The 20146-nt window shown below is 37.4% G+C and overlaps 1 protein-coding gene across 2 annotated transcripts; it reads right to left on the minus strand.

Moving 5' to 3' along the window:
* Positions 1 to 173: 173 nt before the first annotated feature.
* Positions 174 to 18301, minus strand: fam13c (family with sequence similarity 13 member C). Of its 2 annotated transcripts, XM_084433648.1 has the most exons (13): positions 18193 to 18301; positions 16798 to 16898; positions 16544 to 16601; positions 12188 to 12335; positions 8362 to 8554; positions 6476 to 6617; positions 6118 to 6199; positions 3685 to 3881; positions 3492 to 3575; positions 3284 to 3379; positions 2248 to 2435; positions 1702 to 1803; positions 174 to 1310 (listed from the first exon to the last, which is right to left on the minus strand). In XM_084433648.1, the coding sequence occupies exons 2-13, from the start codon at positions 16896 to 16898 to the stop codon at positions 1196 to 1198; spliced, it is 1506 nt and encodes a 501-aa protein (XP_084289774.1). In that variant the 5' UTR covers positions 18193 to 18301; the 3' UTR covers positions 174 to 1195. The 2 variants fall into 2 exon arrangements, with proteins under 2 accessions (XP_084289774.1, XP_084289775.1); XM_084433649.1 differs by lacking the exons at positions 16544 to 16601; positions 16798 to 16898; positions 18193 to 18301 and having other exon boundaries at positions 12188 to 12594.
* Between the last annotated feature and the right edge of the window lie 1845 nt (positions 18302 to 20146).

The following is a 20146-nucleotide window of genomic DNA, read 5'->3' on the forward strand; positions in this document are numbered from 1 at the left end:
TAGGTACACCATGAAGCAAATATATATAGATAATTATATATATTTACTGTATAAACCAATGTAGAATTACGTGCACTATAGCTAACATTCAAAAGCTACATATGTCATTGTGGATGTGTACAGCAAATAAAGTCTGGGACGACGATAACATGACAGAATAACCACACCTGATTGTAGCACAATTCAACAGTTTACGCTGGTTGGCATGCAAAGACACTACACAAAGATTGTAATAGTTCATTGCAGTAGAGCCGTCGGAAAGGAAAGATATTGATTGTTTTGTTTCCAGAGTAGCTACTTGAGCAGAATTGCACTTAAAGCGCACATCCGCTTGTCATGAACATATCCCCTGCTTTGGGCTTCAGTATTGTTTGTAACGTACAATGTGACAAGTCAGTGTTCATTTTAACCACTGGCTAAATATGTCACGATTTGTTATTTATGTATAGGAGGAAAACTGTGCTCTGTGATGGCCACGTACCGTACTTTACCATGTTTTTAAACAAAATAGGTTAGCTTATCTTTTGAATTCTGGGTCATAAGTCTCGTTTTGTGCTCCCTTTTTTCATGCGAGAGACAAATATATGAGAAATAAACTTGTGTTAGTTCATACAGTGTGTACAATTATGGTCGGTTGTTGCTGTATTTATATGCTAGGGAACTCACTGAAATGTGCATAAAACCATCATTTTAAGTGCTCTGAGTTGTTTTCTATCTAGAGTGTTGCATTATTTGACAGACTAGAAATCCAGTCTAGCCAGAGAGAATCATGGAACCTCATTAGTGTGCATAATGTCACCATGTTCCTAATTAGAATCATAAACTGGCTTCAAACGAGAGCAAGAGAACGTGAAAATTGCATATGATTCGACTTTGGTTAAAAAAATAAAGTGCCATATTCCATAAACAGATGAATACTCTAGATTTCCTTTTGCCCTTTGAAATCTGGATGAGGTTTGTATCGATCTGTCTTGCACTGTACACAGCACAGAGATCGCACACTGCGTTTATGTGAAAGGCCTTGATCGGTTCGGCCCAACCCATTGAGTCTAGGACTTCCAATGTGGTCAGAAATTATATTAAAGTGCATTTTAGCATCATTATGGCACAATTATGTCAAATGTAAAAACTCCATTTGGTCCAAACATTGGGTTCATTACTGAAAGGCAGAAAGAATCTCTTTAACTCAGATAGTCTATGTGGTTTCCTGTTTGCTGAGCAACACTTCCAGTAAGCGTATTTTGGCTTTGAGACTTTTGTACTCCTGGTACTCCTCGGCCATGGGGATTCGGTCATCTTTTTGTGCGGTTCTTCATTATTTCGGCGGAGAGGGAAAGAAAAAAAGAACAGATACCGCATGAAACGGATGACTCTGTGAGATTACACTACCATTAAAACACATTTAACCCTTGAGTTGCCTTACTGAAGCAGTTTTGTACATCAGTGGATAGCAGATAAATGGAAATGTATTTTATTTAAAAAAAAAAACAAATTCATATATTGTGTACAGAAACATTGTTTGTTTTTCTTCCTGGTGGTATTATTTTGTGTATCATTGATTAGATGTGTGTTACGCTAACTCTGCTGAACTATTTTGATCTTTATTTTCCTGTTTCCTTCCTGTCCATGTTCATAAAGAAAAGAGTAACATAAAATACCATTAAAATATGTTATTGCCACAATAACGCATCTGTGTTTTACCTTCCCATCTGTCTGAAGAACTGCTCTTCAAACTCTCTGATGGCTTTACGTCGTCTTTTCTTCTCGGCTCGAGTCTCACGCAAACAATCCAGCAACTCAGACCTGCCATTAAATTAGACAAAGACAGTTTATTAAGGAATATTTCATCCTAAAAGGATCATTTGCATGTACACAATTATAGGTCATTTCAACCTGTAAGATATAAAAGAATATATACTGCAGAATGTGCATGGGTTAAAGATTTGACATACTTTTTATTTGACAGAAATGCTTCTAATGAAATACTTATATTCTACCAAAACTGTTCTAAATGATGAGACAAAGTCAGGAGATTTTTGTGAGCGGGTCACTAATAACTTGCGTGAACAGATTGGCAGGACTATTGCTAGTAAATGAAATTTATCTAGAAATAGTTCTCCAGTATCTAGAGTACCTCCAAATATTGTCCTTATGTTTTACTCAAATGTTTGGAATGATATTCGATCAATCTTTTAAAAGCACTGTTGTAGGCCTATGTGATGTTCCTCAGAACTAAGGCCTGTGTACCTGGAGGCCTCGTGGAGGTTGCACATGGTTATGGATGGCTGTCTCACTGTTTTGATCTCATCCAGTGGAGATACAAAGGCTGTGTCGCTGTCTCCCTCCTCCTCCCCACAACCTCTCTTATCAGTGAGGCACATGGGCGGGGGGGTGTACCGAACCGAATCATCATCATCTGACCCTTCTTCTTCTTCCTGTGATACGTTTAAAACAAACAGAGTCTCTCAATAGTAGTGTAAAAATAAGAGAAAATAATGTTTTAATTGTATTTAAACATTACAAGTGGACCACAGGAAAAAAAAAAAATATATATATATATATTTTTTTTTATATGACACCTGTGGACATACAATGGAGACATTTCATTTATGTATATTGAAGCAGAATAAGTTGTATCTGAGCTGATATATTGTACACTACCAGTCAAAAGTTTGGAATAATTAAGATATTTTTATGTTTTTGAAATAAGTCTCTTATGCTCAGCAAGGCTGCTTTTCATTGATCCAAAATACAGTTAGAACAGTTATATTGTGAAATATTATTATAATTTAAAATAAGTTTTTTCAATATATTTGAAAATGTAATTTATTTGTGTGATGCAAAGCTGAATTTTCAGCATCATTACTCCAGTCTTCAGTGTCGCATGATCATTCAGAAATCATTCTAATATGCCGATTTGGTGCCCAAGAAACATTTCTTATTATTATCATTATCAATGTTGAAAACAGTTGTGCTGCTTAATATTTCTTTATGGAAAATGTGAATCAGTTTTTTTATGATTTTTTATTTTTATGTCCCTTTTGATCAATTTAATGCATCCTTGCTGAACAAAAGTATTCATTTAATTTTATATCTTACTTAACACAAACTTTTGAATGGTAGTGTATCCAATTTCCACAAAAAAAATTGTTCTGGAGATTAGATTTGAAATATATCAAAATAGAAAACAGATATTTGAAGTTTTAAAAATACAAAACATTACAAATCTTATTTATACCAACCTTTTGACCAGCAGAGTATGTGTATATATAATCACACTTACTATAGTTGTGATAGTGGGAATTGCACACAGGAGATGTTTCACCATCTGGTATCTATCGTAAAGAGGTTTCACCAGGTTCCTCTCTTGTTTGGTGCCCTACGGTCACAATATCACATCACATTTATTTTTCAAATATTAATGCCATAATCCTAATCCGTGCCTAATTAACTAGAACATTTATGCATTTAAATGTTTAAAAACCTCTTACAGGGCGGCCGTGCAAGCTTTCAAAATACAGCAGACATTTTTGCAGAGTGATCTTCTCCAGGGCCATCTGTCTTTGGGTCATCTCCTGTGGACAGAAGAGTGCGTGTTGAGTTAATCACCGCAAACCCTGGCCGCACAAGCACACAATCAAATCCCCACCCACCCGAACAGAATGCATCCACAGATGGCCTCACCTTCATGTTGTCTGGGAGGCCGAGGGCCTGGCGTTTCTCCCGTAGTCGCTTCAGGAGCCCGTCCACCGTCTCCTCCAGAGAGGGCTTGTGCTGCTGCTCTGGCGTCTCCTGCTGGCCGTTAGTGTACCTGCAGATATCTGTGGACTGGCCGTTCTCATGTCTCCGGGATTCCACAAATGACTGTCTAAGCTTCAAATCTGGGGAGAAGGGTGAACAAGTTCATGAGTCCAATTTTGAAACGAATTTGAATGGGATTTAAGGATAGAATGACAGGACGTGGTATTTACTGAATTAAAAGCAATTCAACTGCCACACAATGGAGGAATTCCATTAGTCCAGCACTTGTTTTTACAAACTTTACATCAAGAATTTTGAGTAATTATGATACATTTACTTTCTCTATTGATTAAATATATTTATCTACATTAAATGCTGGCAAAAGTATTACACCACCATCAAAACCTCACCAAAACATTCATTTTGTCACACAACGCCACAAAATGTCTGCCACCAAAGATTTTTTTTAATAACTATTAACAAAATGTGAATCTACTTATTATCAGTGTTGGGGAAAGTTACTTTCAAGAGTAATGCATTACAATATTGCGTAACTCCCAAAAAGTAACTAATTGTGTTAGTTACTTTTTATGGAAAGTAATGCAATGCGTTAAGGGGGCAGTCGTCCGACTGGTAACCCAAAGGTTGCTGGGTCGATTCCAGTACCAGCAGGAAATGACCAATCACTCCCCGGGGCACCACAGCATAATGGCTGCCCACTGCTCCAGGTGCACTAACTTGGATGGGTTAAATGCAGAGGACAAATTCTGAGTATGGGTTACCATACTTGGATTTCACATGTCACTTTCACTTTTGCATTACTTTTTCTCAACTGGGCTGGGCTTGCTTGTTTGTTTTAATAAAATATATATTTTGGGCAAATGTAAAGGCCCTTTCCCACGAAAAGTGACATGAATAAGCCTCAACGAAGTATACTTTCTGCTTTAGGCTGAAGGAAATGTAAATTCACTCATGTACAGTAGAGGGCGCAGCTCAAACAAACCTTTCAACCTTTCAACTGTGCTTCCATTCTGAATTACAGAAGAATAGGATGCAGGAGAAGAAAGTTCAACACTCTTTACTTTAGCAATACAAATTTTATGTTTATCTAAAGTCATTTTTTGCTTATTAGTATGGTTGAATTGGATCATCAAGGATCAGCAGCAAAGACATTGGTTATGGTTAGTAAAGTGAGATTAAATACATAAAGCATGTTTGTGCAATTTAACATGTTTAATTATTGCAGTTGTGAATAATATTCTGCATATATGCATTTTACTGTTTTTAATCATTCTAAGGAATACTGAATCTGTTTTTGTGCAAGTGAGATGAGTTAATGCCTGCTCACATTTAGTCTACAACTACAATAAGCATAATTTTCACACAGCGCACACAAAGCATCTGCATGTACTCCCGATTTCTCTCAACATGACAGGAGAGCTGTCAGTCAATAAATGGGAAAACAAATAACTTGCATTACTTATTTGAAAATGTAACTCGGATATTTTGTTGTAATTTAATGCGTTACTTTACTAGTTACTTGAAAAAAGTAATCTGATTACATAACATTACATTGTGTTACTTGTAATCCCCAACACTGATCATTATATATTGATGTTTGACTATTTTGAAGAGATAGTTGGGGGAAACGCATTACAAATAACTTGAGTTACGTAATCAGATTACTTTTTCAAGTAACTAGTAAAGTAACATTACTTTTCAATTTATAACAAAATATCTAAGTTACTTTTTCAAATAAGTAACGCTAGTTTATTGAATGACAGCTCTCCTGTCCTCATGTTGAGACAAATAAAGAGAGTTTATTTTTTGCGTGTGCTGTGTAAACATGATGGTTATTTTAGTTCTAGGCTAAATAAGAACATGCATTTACTCATCTCACTTGCTCAAAATTCCTCAAAATGAATAAAAACAGTGAAATACAATCTCAGAATTTTTCACAAAACTTTTATAATTAACTAAATTAAATCACACAAATATACTTTATGTATTTAATCTCACGTTATCAACCAATGTCTTTGCTGCTGATCTTCAATGATCTTATTCAACCATACTTATAAGCAAAAATTTTAGAAATAAGAGTGTTGAACTTCCTTCTCCTGTATCCAGTTGTTCTTTAATCCAGAATGGAAGCACAGCTGAAAGGTTTGTTTGAGCTGTAACTGTAAAGTAACTTTCCCCAACACACACATCAGAACATTTGTTCATGAGATTATGATTAATCTGATGAAATTAAATGTATGACAACGTCACAAGGACCATGTAACAATAAATCAAACCGATAAACAGCTTTAATAAATACAAAAATAAGCCCATAAATCACATTATGATTATCATTATGTGGACTGGCAGTCTTACCTTTGAGCTGCTTGCGAGACTTGGCTAGTTCACTCATGAGATTGAACATCTCTGGATTGGCTGATTTATCATTATGTGAAGGCTGTAGGTGAGAACAGACACAGCTCAAATCAGAAGCTATAACTTTTGATTTAGATTAAGTCTTTAGCACATTCTCCTGAGTCCTGATCCTCTGATCCTATTTCATCTTAATGAAACAGTTATCATCTGAGTCAGGCAGCAGAGAGAGGCAGTATTATCATTCTCCAGTAGAGGGCATTACTAAACAGCAATGTTGAACTGAATGTTAAATTGAGTAGATATTTTCATGTTTTTGACTTGTACAATTGTAATACAATTGCTTTTAAATGAATCTGACCTTATAGTTCATGTCTTGCTCAAAGCGCTCCTCAAACTTGCGTATTTTCCTTTTGAGTGTTTGGATTTGTTTGGTGAGGAGCGGGATGGAAGTAGATTCCTTAGCGTCTCCATGAACCTCAGTTCTAACAACCCCCCGAGCCCTAAAGTGAAGAAAACACAGATATAAACACAGTGTCATACAACTACAGGGATAGTATAGAACAGGCTACACTGGCCAGGCTGATTAATCAACCGATATTTGGTATTAAAATTGCAGTCTTGACAGTAATGCATATTTTCTGTTTGCAGAACTACTGTTTGTGAATCCTGAACAAATACTGTGTACAAAAAAAAGTGTGTTTAACATATATGATACTGCACTGTATCAGTAATGTACTGTAATGTACACTACACTACTGTTCAAAAGTTTGGGGTCAGGAAAATATTTTAATGTTTTTGAAAGAAGACACTTATGCCCATCGCAGCAGAGCAAAAATATAGCCAAATTGTGAAATAATATTACAATTTAAATAACTGTTATCTATTTGAATATATTTTAAAATGTAATTTATTCGTGTGATACAAAGCTGAATTTTCAGCATCATTAATCCAGTCTTCAGTGTCACATGATCCTTCAGAAATCATTCTAATATGCTGATTTGTTGCTCATGAAACATTATTATTAGCATTGTGGAAAACACTTTTTCAGGATTCTTTGATGAAAACGGTTAACAAAAAACTGCATTTATTTGAAAAGAACAGCATTTATTTGTAACATTATAAATGTCTTCACTGTAAGTTTTGATCAATTTAATGCATCTGTGATGAATAAAAGTATTAATTTATTTAAAAAAAAAATCTTTTGAACTGTAGTGTATGTACAGTAGCCTACATACTAGAGCAAATACAGTATACTGTACACACAGTAAATTAAATAGCTCTCTGGAACACTTAATTCTGATTGGTCATAAGCATTCGACAGTCATTTGCATAATGGTTAGTTGATTAACTGATCATTTCATGTCACCTGTATCATCCTGCGATCTCTTTCTTCTTACAAAACATAATTATTCAAACTCAAACTACCGGTAATTTATTTTCTAAGCAGCCATGTAATCAGCAAGATATGTGCTTCACACTGCTATTTTCTAATTACCTTAAATGCTTTATATATATAGAAATAGTACAGTGAAGGAAATTCTATGTCTAATTAGCTGGGAAATACTCATTTTGAACTATGTGTAAATAATATTTGCATTAAAATATGCACACATGTACTTTTATTTGTAGGCCTATGCCTTATATGTCGAAAACATAAAATGTTTCCCATCACACTTAGGAATTACATAAATCACGTAAATGCATATTTTCAATTCAAAACGGCCATATTTGAGAAAAAAAGTTGAGTAGTTTGCCTGGAATTCACGCTCTGCTTCTGTGAACAGTAAACCCCTCCTACTTTGATTTGATTGGCCATCTCAATCAATATGACATTAATGACCGCTGAGGCAGACCAGACTAAAAAATGTACTTCCTAACAACATACAGTTCAAGAATTTCCAATATTGTGCATGTGTGTGTGTGATTTCAATGTCCCTGAATAGTACATACACAGTGAGTCAGAGGGGGGGACATAATTTCAGAAAGGTCAGTGCCTATTTCCCCATCTCAGCATACAGTATGGGTTGTCACAGATGTCACAGATCACAGATGTCTGTTCCCATCACCCAGCATTAGTCAGCAGGAAAGTCATGTAAATAATGAGAAATTAAATTGAGGTTTAAACTGGGTCACTGTGCTACTAGCGGCAGCTGGATAATTCAGAGACTTGCTCTTTAGGAAAGGAAAAAGGAGGTATTGCGACTGAACAGGCCAACCAAAAGAGCGATGTGTGTGTGTTCGTACATGATCATATGCTGTGCGCAGGGTGGAGACGGGGCAGATTCTGGGTCTGTGTTGAAGCGTTGGCTCTGGCTGAGGCTGGAGCAGCGTGGGGAGGGCAGGGGACTGTTGTCGTCTGTGATGTGCTGGATGAGTCGACTGGGCCCCGGGCTCTGCTGGAGATCACTGCTACAGTCACCCTCTGCCAGCCTACAGTCTGAACACAGACACACAGATCAGATAAAAGCAGTGCCTCCTACAGTTGCTAAGCCTGAGACAACAATTCGCAGAATCTGATTTCACCAAGTCCAACATGTTGGACAATATTCAGTGTTATTCACCATATTGTCATTTCACTCTGATTTTACGGATAAGGTAGGGGTAGGGTTAGGTTGAGGGGTAGGGGTCAACATATTTGGAACGCGTCTAACTCCGCAAAATCAGGACGTGCCTACAATTCAAACTGATCCATTTAAAATGCGACTAGACAGTTAAATACTCTGAAGAAAACTGGTGCTTGTTGTGCAAAGGCTGTTGCTAGGGAGTTGCTATGTGGTTGCTAAGGTACTAAGTTGTTCTGAGTGGATGTTTCTAGAGTATGTTGCTAGGGAGTTGCTATGCAGTTGCTTATTTGTTCTGAGTGATTGTATTGTTTTGCCCTTTCAAAGGAGTTTCGGGTGGTTGCTAGGGAGTTGCTATGAGGTTGCTAATGTGATTTTGTGTGGTTGTTATTGTGTTGATATGCAGTTGCCAAGATGTTGTGAGTGGTTGCCAGGATGTTTAGAACTAGTTGCTAAGATGTTCTATGTGGTTACAAAGATGTTCAGGGCTGTTAAGGAGTTGCTATGCAGTTGCCAATTTGTTCTGATTGATTGATATTGTGTTGTTGTGCGGTTTCAAATGTGTTATTGTTGCTAGGGAGTCGCTATGTGGTTGCTAAGATGTTCTGAGTGGATGCTACTAGAGTATGTTCCTATGCAGTTGCTTAATTGTTCTGATTGATTGATATTGGGTTGTTGTGTGGTTTCAAAGGAGTTGATATGTGGTTGCTAATGTCTTCTGAGTAGTTGTTGTGTTGCTATACAGTTGTTAGGTGAGATGGGCTGTTGCTATAAAGTTCCTATGCAGCTTCCTATTTGTTCTGAGTATTGTTTTGCAGTTTCAAATGTGTTCTGTGTTGTTGCTAGGGAGTCGCTTTGTGGTAACTAATGAGTTATGAGTATGGTTATTGTTTTGCTATGCAGTTGCTAGGATTTTGTGGGTGGTTGCCAGGGCGTATATAAGTGGTTGTTAAGATATTCTCTATGGGTTGTTGCTGTGATGCTATGCAATTGTTAGGTGTTAAGGGCTGTTGCTAGTTGCTATTAAGGTTGCTAATGTGTTCTGATTGGTTGTTTTTGGTTGTCAGGGAGTTGCTATGTGGTTGTTTTGTTGCGTTGCTGTAGGGAGTTCTGGAGTTGCGCTTCAGTCAACTCTAGTTCGGTAGTACAAGGGAGTAATCCTAACAAACATTTAAGTGCAGTTAATGCACTGAAACGTTTCTTACTCAAAAAATGCACTGTAAAAACAAGTGAGCATAGACTTCTCTTTAGTGAATTTTGTTCACAGTATGCTGACTCATATTCTGTTCTTTAGATATTGCTCAAGGCTCTATAGGATTTTTTCATACTTTTTTTAGATGTTTAAAAGAAGAAAATCAGTTAGAAAAGTAATAGCACACATGACTCCTAAACGAGCTGCATAATTTGAGGGAGCATTCATGTCCATAGTATTAACAATGTGGGGCAAGTTGCTGTACGTGATGATGTTTAAAACTTAACATTTGGGTTGTTCAATTCACTAACACTGAACAGTAATAGTGATACTTGTCTTAGCAAACAATCATTTATAAATGGCCAATGCAATAATTATCAGTCCTAGTATTTAAAGTGATAGTTCATTCAAAAATGTCATCATTTACTCACCCTCAAGTTGTTCTAAGCCTGTAAGTTTCTTTCTTCTGCTAAACACAAAAGAATATATTTTAAAGAATGTTGGTCATCAAAAACTTGCTGGCTCCCATTGACTTCCATATTAAGAAAAATATATACTATGGAAGTCAATGGCTACCGTCAACTGTTTGGTTACCAGCATTCTTTAAAATATCTTCTTTTGTGTTTAACAGAAGACAGAAACTCATACACGTTTGGAACAACTTGAGGGTTAGTAAATGATGACAGAATATTTATTTTTGGATGAAGTAGGCCTATCCCTTTGAGATAAATTGCTTAAATTCATAGCCCCCCCAAAATGAGCAATTCTATTTTGGGGATAGGACATCTTAATGACTGAAAATGTAGAAGCGTTTTTAGAGCATGCTCAATAAAGCAAATACACTATTTATCCTGACTCAAGTAAACTTTAGCATTCCACACTTTTTCAAAAATGTATAAATATAGCCGACACAAATGAAAACAAATATGTAAGAGACAGCGGAAATTCAGATTAATGGAGTGAACAAACTGCTGAGCTTAACACACACACACACACACACACACACACACACACACACACACACACACACACACACACACACACACACACACACACACACACACACACACAGTAAACTCTCTGACCCACTGAAACTATAAGAAAATCTTAAGACAATCCAGAGACTGAAACAAAGTGAGTGTGCTCCAAAAGAAAAAAAGGGGTGACCAGGTCGCTATAAGTAGTTTAAATGACCTAAATGTACACTACTGTTCAAAAGTTTGCAGTCAGTTTTTTTTTTTTTTTTTTAAGAAATGATTAAAAATTGTATTCAGCAATGATGTTCTTTTGAACTTTCTATTCTTCAAAGTATCCTTACAATCAGGATTTTCACAAAAATATTAAGCAGCACAACTGTTTTTAGCATTGATAATAAGAAATGTTTCTTGAGCACCAAATCTGCATGTTAGAATGATTTCTGAAGGTTCATTGGACACCTTTGACTGGAGTGATGATGCTGACAATTCAGCTTTTCCATCACATAAATAAATTACATTATAAAATAAATTCAAATAGACAACAGTTAATAATATTATTATATTATATATAATAATATTCCACAATATTAATGTTTTTACAGTATTTTTGATCAAATAAGCCCAGTCACTTCTTTCAAAAACATGAAAAAAATCTTACAGACCCCTTGAAAAAACAGTAATATTTGAACGATAATGTGTATACATATCACTTCATTAGATGACTTTCGATAATTATTTAAAAATATATATATATATTTTACAGTATGGTTGTCAAAGTCACCTGTAGTTCCTCTGCTAGGACACCTGTGTGAACTTGAGGAGAACTGACTTCATACAACTGGCCAAAATTACCAGCTGGTTAAAAGTAACTGCTCAGAAGAATGAAGTTACTTCTGAGAAAATCTCCAGCATCATTTGTTTGATTTAGGGCAGAGAAAAATAAAAAGCTAAATGGCATATGTAAGTGCATAAAAAAATCTCGCCAAGATGTGGGATGAACGTGTGTGTTAAGTCGTGCTGTGCGGAGGGTGCTTGCGATCTCAGTGCCTCTCCATCAACCTGCGTTATTAATAGATGCCAGTGTGAAGCGGCTCGGCGCAGTGACTCACATGTGCCCAAAAAACAAGAGCCATCTTCTTCACAAAACCCATAAACAAACAAGCCCAGCCCTGCCATCAGTCCTGTAAAATCAGTCAGTGGGTTTTCATATCAGCAGATCACATTCACTCATTCATTCATTCATTCATTCATTCACATAATGTAGCACACCATTCGGTTTGCATCACTACTCACATGCTACTGTAAAAGAAGGGCTTCAATAAAGCTGTCAGCTCTCGTACCTGGTAGGCTGTGCTCTTTCCCAACGCCATTGCATGAAGGAAGCAGGATTTCGTCTTTGAATCCCAGGCTGGGTGGACATTCTTCAGGAGAGAGGTCTGAAGAAGGGCTGGAGTCTCCCTCCAGAGCCTGGAGCTTCAGCAGAGAGCCCTGCAGGCAGAAGCAGAACATGCCCGCTTCAGCTTTTGGAGCGTAAGAGGAAGATCGTACCGCACGCGTCAAACGGAAAGGAAGGATGCCACTGCAGTCTCACACGCCCCTCTGCTCTGCCTCCATCAGCCCTGCTTGTGATACACGCGTGTGTGTGTCCGAGGGTGTGCTTACGTGCACGAGCAAGGCTTGTGATCACGTCTCTCTCTGCTGCAGTTCTTTATCTGGCATGGATTATTCATGCCACTCTTTTAGTGGTGGAAAAAAAGGGAGCGTGCAAGAGAGAGAGAGAGAGAGAGAGAGGGAAAAGGGAGGGGGGGTCTTCTGGCGTCAGCAAGCCCCTTAGCAGACTGGCTGAAGCTGGTTTCTCTGATAGGAGAACAGGTGTGGTTGGAGGAAGAGAGGAGGCGAGTGCATGCGGAAGGATGCGTGGGATACGTGGAAGAGGGAGGTGTGTGTGTGTGTGGGGGGGGGGTTCTCAGATTTAGCTTGGCGGTTATGGAGGCTTTTCCCGCATCTGGCGGTGTGTGTGTGAGAGTGTGTGTGTGTGGGGGGGAGTATTGACATCATGGCCCCTCCCAGCATCCATTCATAAAATAGAAAACAGCCCAACGTAGCTGCAGGATCGTGCAGCTCTGCGATGTTGCGTTTGCATATGCGCACACATACCGATCTCAGAAATGTGACGTCCCAGGTATTCATTTTCAAGCCCATTTGAACCTTTTTGAGGACACTTTTTGTCTTTAACACTGTGCCCATTTTAAATCAATCCAACTGAACCATCTAAAAAATAACGTTTTTTTTTTGGGCATCTGTGGTTCCAAAAAGAACCTTTAATATACATGGAACCTCCCCACTGCACAAAATGTTCTTTATAGTGGGAAAAGGTTCTATAGATTATTAAAATGTTCCTCAAAAAAAAAAAAAAAAAAAAAAACTGTTCACTGAAAGGTTCTTTGGGGAACCCAATTGGTTCATCACTGTGAAAACCCCCTTTTTGGACCTTCATTTTTTTTAGAGTGTATTCACATACACCGATATCATAAATGTGCCATCCAAATTTGCCCCAGGTATTAAATCTTCAAGGGCATTTTTACATGTGAGGTCACATTTTGTTTCTGACATATAATTTCCATTTATGTCAAATAAATTAATTTGAATCATTTAATTTGTCAAAATCCATGATTATAAAATACATTAGTAGCCCTCACAATTCTGTGACACATTTGCCCTGAGCCCTCCCATCTTTTCATTTTCATTTTTTTTCCCTCTTTTCACGGTTCATTTGTCAGTATTGTGGGTGACTGTAAATGCAAGTCTGTGGGTTAAGACATTGATGCACTGCTCCTCTCACAGAGGATGAGTCATCCCCCTCTCCCACCCTCCCCTTTCCTCTCCTCCATCCATCTTTTCCACGCTCATCCCCTCTTTTCCGGGGGGAATAGATTGCGTGGTTGTGTGGAAAGGGTAACGCCCCCTCAAGCACCAATGACGCTCATCAAACCGACAGTGTTGGCGTGTGTGTGAGAGAGAAGGACTTATGTAGAGATCAAGCATGCTGATACAATGCACTGACCAATAAGGAGATCATAATCAAAAGTACAATATCCCTGGAATGCAATCAGCCATCAAAAAAGGACATCATTGCCGTATTCTGATGCTGCACCGGAGCATGCTAATACAGCAACTGCCCTTTTTTCAGCATCCTTAGTATTTTTCCATTATTCTTTTTTCATAGGCATTAAACTACTTCAATAAAGATTTAAATAAAATAAAGCTTCTAATCAAACCAAACAGGAAGAAATCATTATAAAATTTGATTGAAGAAAATTGATCAAATTCATCACAATTAATTGTTATTATTAATATTTGATTGCACATAAAAGTACTTAAAGAGAGTACACTTCAAGTTTCTTAACCCACTTAAGTACACTTTGTAATAAAGTAAAATTAAGTTACTTTCAGGTACATTTTAAATCATTGTTTTAATATAAAGTTGTAATCAAAATAATTGAACCCCCATTGCAAATCAGGTTTATTGGCAAAATGTACAAACTTTCAGCTGTTTGCAGTGAACAAAAGTAATTGAAAAAGCTCAACACAACAAATGTTTCGAGGTTTCCGCAAATTCAACTGAAAATGCAACTTTTAATTACTTCTGCAGTCTCAAAATTATTCAACCCCTTCATGGCAAGCATCTTTAGGACTTAGTAGAACACCCTTTTACTGTTATGACCTGCTGCAAACGAAACGTATAAACAGACACCAGCTTCTGGCAGCGTTTCTGGGGAATCTTAGCCCATTCATCATGAGCAATGGCATCCAGATCAATAATTGGAGAAAATAAATTGGAGCCGAGATTTTCTATAGGATTCAAGTGTGACTGTGCAACCAAGCCTTGGTAGAATGTGAGGTATACTTGGGATCAATGTCCTGTTGGAAGGTCCAATGATGGCCAAGCTTCAGCTTCCTCACTGACGGCATGGCACTTTCTCCTAGGGTTTCCTGATACTTCAATGAATCCATTTTGCCATCCAGTGCAGGTTTCCAGTGCCAGAGGATGTAAAGCAGCCCCCGAGCATCACAGAGCCCCACCATGCTTAACTGTAGGCAGAGTGTTCTTTTTATTCTTCTTCCTCCAGACATACCGATGATACATAGGGCCGAAAAATTTGAGCTAATTGGAGCCAACTTTTCTTGTGCTTTTGGGTCAGTAGTGGTGTACGACTTGGAGTTCTGGCATGTGTTAAGTGTGTGCTTTACTGTGCCACCAAGTCTTGCTGCAGGTCTTTTGCAGTCACTCAAGGGTTTTTCTGAAACTGCCTTCTCAGAAATCTGGTTGCAGCCGTTGATAGCTTCCTTTTTCTGCCCCGTCCAGGTAGTCCAGGTAGTGTAGCCACTTGTCCAACGGTGTCTCTAGGAACATTTAGTGCCTTCGCTAACTTTTTGTTTCCTGTTCCTTGTTTGTGAAGGACGATGATATCTTCTCTTTTTGGACCATTCTTTTGACTTTGTCACATTTGACTGCATGTTAGAAATATGGCTATCAACAAACCTTCATGTGTTCTAGCTCAAGCCCACCTGGTTCAACTAATGAAGCCCTTGATTAGTTGCATCAGGTGTGCTTGAGACAACACCTGTTTTGCAGATTTGTGCTGTTGTGAGGGAGTGAATAATTTTGAGACTGCAGAAGTTATTAAAAGTTGCATTTATTTGGGGAAACCACTTTAAAAAATTGTTGTGTTGAGCTATTTCAATTACTTTTGTTTAATTTGTTCATTGCAAACAACTGAAAGTCTGTAAATTTTGCCTTTAAACCTGATTTGCAATGGGGATTGAATCATTTTGATTACAACTGTATGTTGTCGTGCTTTAACAAAATGCATATCTGTGTTGACTAACAAACTAAAGCACATGTAAAGAACTTGATTATAATTTAAACTAGTTTGTTATTCAATATTACATCATCACATTAAAGTACATTCGACAGTGTCATTTTTCAAAGTAATTATGAAATTACATTTAAGTGCCCTAGTGTCCAATAATGATAATCTAAAAAACGTCTTGGCATTTAGTTGATATCTTTGAAGCATCTTTTCCCATGGGCAAGGTTATATTTCTGGGTTTGATTTTTTCTGTGGCGTCAGTGGTGACCTGATGGTGTTCCTTGCCATTTATCATGCCATTTATCATGCAAACTCAGAATGACATCACAGGAAAGTGGGTGGTCTAGATGTTTTTCTGTGAGGGCTACAGGAACACTCATGGACCATTCACAGGACTAAATGTTTTTGTACTGAGAGATGCCCACAACTTTATATAAATACATCTTTGGACCTCTACTTATGATTGTGGCACAAACTGACAAACTTTAATGTTTTCTTGAACGTTTTGAAAAGTAAATTATACACACCCATATTGAAAACGTGAATTTTTAATGTACATTTCTAATAAGTAACTAGATTATAATACGTTTGGGCTGTGTGTGCAGTTTACATTATAGAACAAAATGTCCAAGTATCGTCAAGTTATGTTTACCACAGACCTTAAAAAAAGAATTACCAGAATATTCTGCTAATAATTTTTGTGATACAGGTTTGGACCAACATGAGGGGGAGGTTACATTTGAAGCCAAATTAAAATAATAGCTTTATGACATTTAAAATTAAGATATGAGCAGATGATGTGCTGTTTTAGAAGTAACTCACAGAGTGTTTTACCTCAGGCGTTTGAGGTTTGTCTTCCTCTGTCAGTAAGAATGTCAAGCTAGGATGAGAGAAGAAAGGAGACCTGGTAAATGGATATAAGCAGGTCTGAGAAATTTTATATAACCTTTATTGTATCTTCATCTATTCACTAACATTTGAATTATCCTGTGACTGTATTTGGCTGTAAAAAACTGTTGACTTGATCCAGTAGATAATGAATTCATCTTTGTTTCAGCATTGGCATTGCTTCTTACCTATTTGGTGGGGTGAGGCAGAACCGGTTCTTCCAATCAGCACACACAGCTCCCACAAACCCGTGCAAACCTGGATCTCTCTCTTCACACACAATCTCCATCTCCAAAAAGCAACAACAACAACTAGACAGAGTTACAATCAGATCAGCAGCTGTACACAATATTTATTTGCAGGTTTCATATGAAAATGCACGAATGTGATCATTTTATTTAATTGTCAAAAGACATACTTTCATAATCTCATGCATTCCAAGAAGCACAACCCTTAAAAAAAACATGCTTTTACGATCTCGTAGGAAAAGCTTTTGTGTGTGAAAGTGAGAATCATGATCAGCATGCCGATGTGGGAAAATCCCGCAGATTTCCTCCTTGGAATGCTCCTCACATCTCATCTCAGGACTCTCCCATAAGAACCAGAAAGGAATCACAGTACATACTCACACAGTACACACTCCTGTCACGTACAATGGCTCAATCACATGGCAGCAACTCAATGTATTTAGTCATGTAGTTACTTCACCTTCATATTGAGATTTTATTAGATATATTAGCGATTTTTGTCCCTCCCTAGACAGACTAAGCAAATACCACTTTGATGCTTCAAAAAGTTCATAAAGAGATCGTAAAACTAATCCATATGAATTGAACGGTTTAGTCCAAATTTTCTGAAGAGACAACCCTTTTATGATAAACAAATTTAATTAACATTCAAATCAATACACACATCAGATATGGTAAACGGAAGCTCAAGCATGCTTGCCTGATGTGCAAAAACCAATGAGGTTCTCGTGTTACGCAGCACGTTTGAGCTTCAGCAAAAACCACTGAGGTTCATTCTTATGAATCAAGCTTCTGTTTATGTTCGCTGATCAATGTTTATATGTGAATAAAAGCCTAAATTCATTCATATATTCATAGTTTTACAATCTCTTTATGAACTTTTTGAAGCGTCAAATTGGTAGTTGCATGGACTGTCATCTCTGGACTGAAAGAAATCTCTCAGATTTCAATAAAATATCTTCATTTTTGTTCCGAAGATGAACAAAAGTATTATGGGTTTGGAACAACATGACGGTGAGTACAAAAATATAATGTATGGATAATCAAGTAAACCTTAGTTGCTAAGTGTAATCATAAATAATCTTGAAATATTATAAAAAATATGAAAGTAGAATTACACTAAAAGGCCTTTTGCTTGCTTAAAAAAAAAGTATAAACTATTAATAATACAACAGAAGGCAAGGCATGTAGTCGATTGTGTATAACAGGTTTTTCAGCAAAGTTTTGATCATGTTGATAATTTAGAGACCTTAGAAATGTAGGAATGATAAAGTTAAGACTCCTAAGCTATAAGAAAGAGCAACCTCTAAGCAATTTATTTTGGGAAAGTCTTACCTCAGTAAACGATGAAAGATTTCAGCATCATTGGATTGTTCATTAGGTGTTGTTGTTTGTGAAATCCCCACAGATTGCCCTTAAAGCGCTTTCATTTGCATGGTGCGGATGTCCCAGGCTTGACTTGGCAAGAACTGAAAAACATCTACAAAAACTGGTCTTGATCAGTCTCACATATCCAGTGAGAGAGAGAGAGAGAGAGAGAGAGAGAGAGAGAGAGAGAGAGAGCTTTCAATATGGTGTGATGTGTTTTGACAGATCTGGTGCACTAGGGCTCACATGTAGAAATGGTGACCCACACTTTTCTGGCAGAATCAGGGTATCTGTGGGACTCTGGATGCATCTGAAATTGCATACTTCCCTAATACCCTAATGAACTGGGCTAAGCTAAGTGCTATCAAAGTGTCGCCGCGCGCCAGAGCGATTGAGTGCACGCACTGAGACGAGAGAGGTATGTATCAACTTGTCTTAGTTTAGAGAATAACATAGTTTAATATGAAAAAAAAAATGAAAAAAACAGGGAAGTATTCCTTTAACATGCAGGCAGCCTATGACTAAAACCTTGCATCACAATAAGTGTATTGTGATTGTCAAAACATTTGGTGACTAAACAGAATTTCATTAAGATTAGTAACAACATGTGAAAATGTTTACATCAATTCATGTGGATACATATCAGGTGCTACAGTACATAGCTACATGTTCATTTTTCTCAAGGAAAAAGTCTCACTAATAATGTAAACATACAGTGAGCTGCCTGGTACTATTATTAAAGGCTAAAATTAACAACTCAAATAAATATAATGCGTTTTTTATAGTAATAATGTTATAATATTTGTAATGATACGACTAAAAATATATTATGTAATATAGGGCATATATTTAGCAAAATACTCTTCTCTATAGTTAATTTTTCTAGCTACTGTGGTCATCAAATGGCTTTCCTAGGGTAAATGTACATTAACTTGACATTTTGTTCTCAAGCTGTTTTATTGACCTAAAACCTAATTGAAACACTGATTGAACGATTAGATGAGATTTGATGATTTCATCAAGTTCTGCTGTTTCTTTCAACATGTTTATTTCCTATATTAACTAAAGAACTTTAGATCAGTTCACGTGTCGCTTGAACTGAGGTGCTACAGCGATCTGTCACGTCACATTAAAGAGCGCCAAAATGGTATTTATTGTTTGAATTTCACAATAAAATTGACAGAATTTGAAAGCTGAGACTTTGTTTCATATCAACAAAGTACCTGCCCTGTCATTGGGTGCTTCTCAATATCCCTCCTCGTCTCCTCTCTCCTCCGTCCTCCATCCTATGACCTGGAAACCGATCGAGCACAGCCATCTTGAAGGACATCTCAATTCTCTAATTGCACCGCGAGGAGTCGAGGATCGAGGAGTGAGGAGGCTTCCTGAGGAGTCATGAGCGAGGATACACAGGTGTATCCTATGCGGAAGAGTTTTATCGACTAAAACGTGACGCACGTATAAATTCTCCTCCCCCTTCACATCGGTCACAATAATTTTGATTTATACTTTACTTTTGCAGTTTATATAAACCACACACACCTCACATATTTCAACAGGGTATCTTTCTTTATTATTATTTATTATGAATTTCTTAAATAAACAAATTTCAACAACATGAGGGCAGATCCTCTGAGCGCTGCTGATGACGCGATGAAGTGACGCTCGAGTGATCAAGGATTCCAATGTATAAAAAAAGCTTTCATTCGATCCCTCCGTCCTCGCGTCTTTTCCTTGCAGCCTTCCCTCGCATCCTACAGGGGGCGGAGCTGAGATGCGAGGAAAGGAAGCGAGGAGAGGAAACGAGGATGCACAAATAAGAATTGAGAAGCACCCAATGTCCTCTTTGCTTCACGATTTTTCATTGCGTGAAAAAAGCTGAGAACAGCGTTGGCAGCCCTGTCTTCACTAACACTGTGCA

This window comes from Rutilus rutilus, assembly GCF_951802725.1.
Source record: "Rutilus rutilus genome assembly, chromosome: 16".
NCBI classification, from domain to species: Eukaryota; Metazoa; Chordata; class Actinopteri; order Cypriniformes; family Leuciscidae; genus Rutilus; species Rutilus rutilus.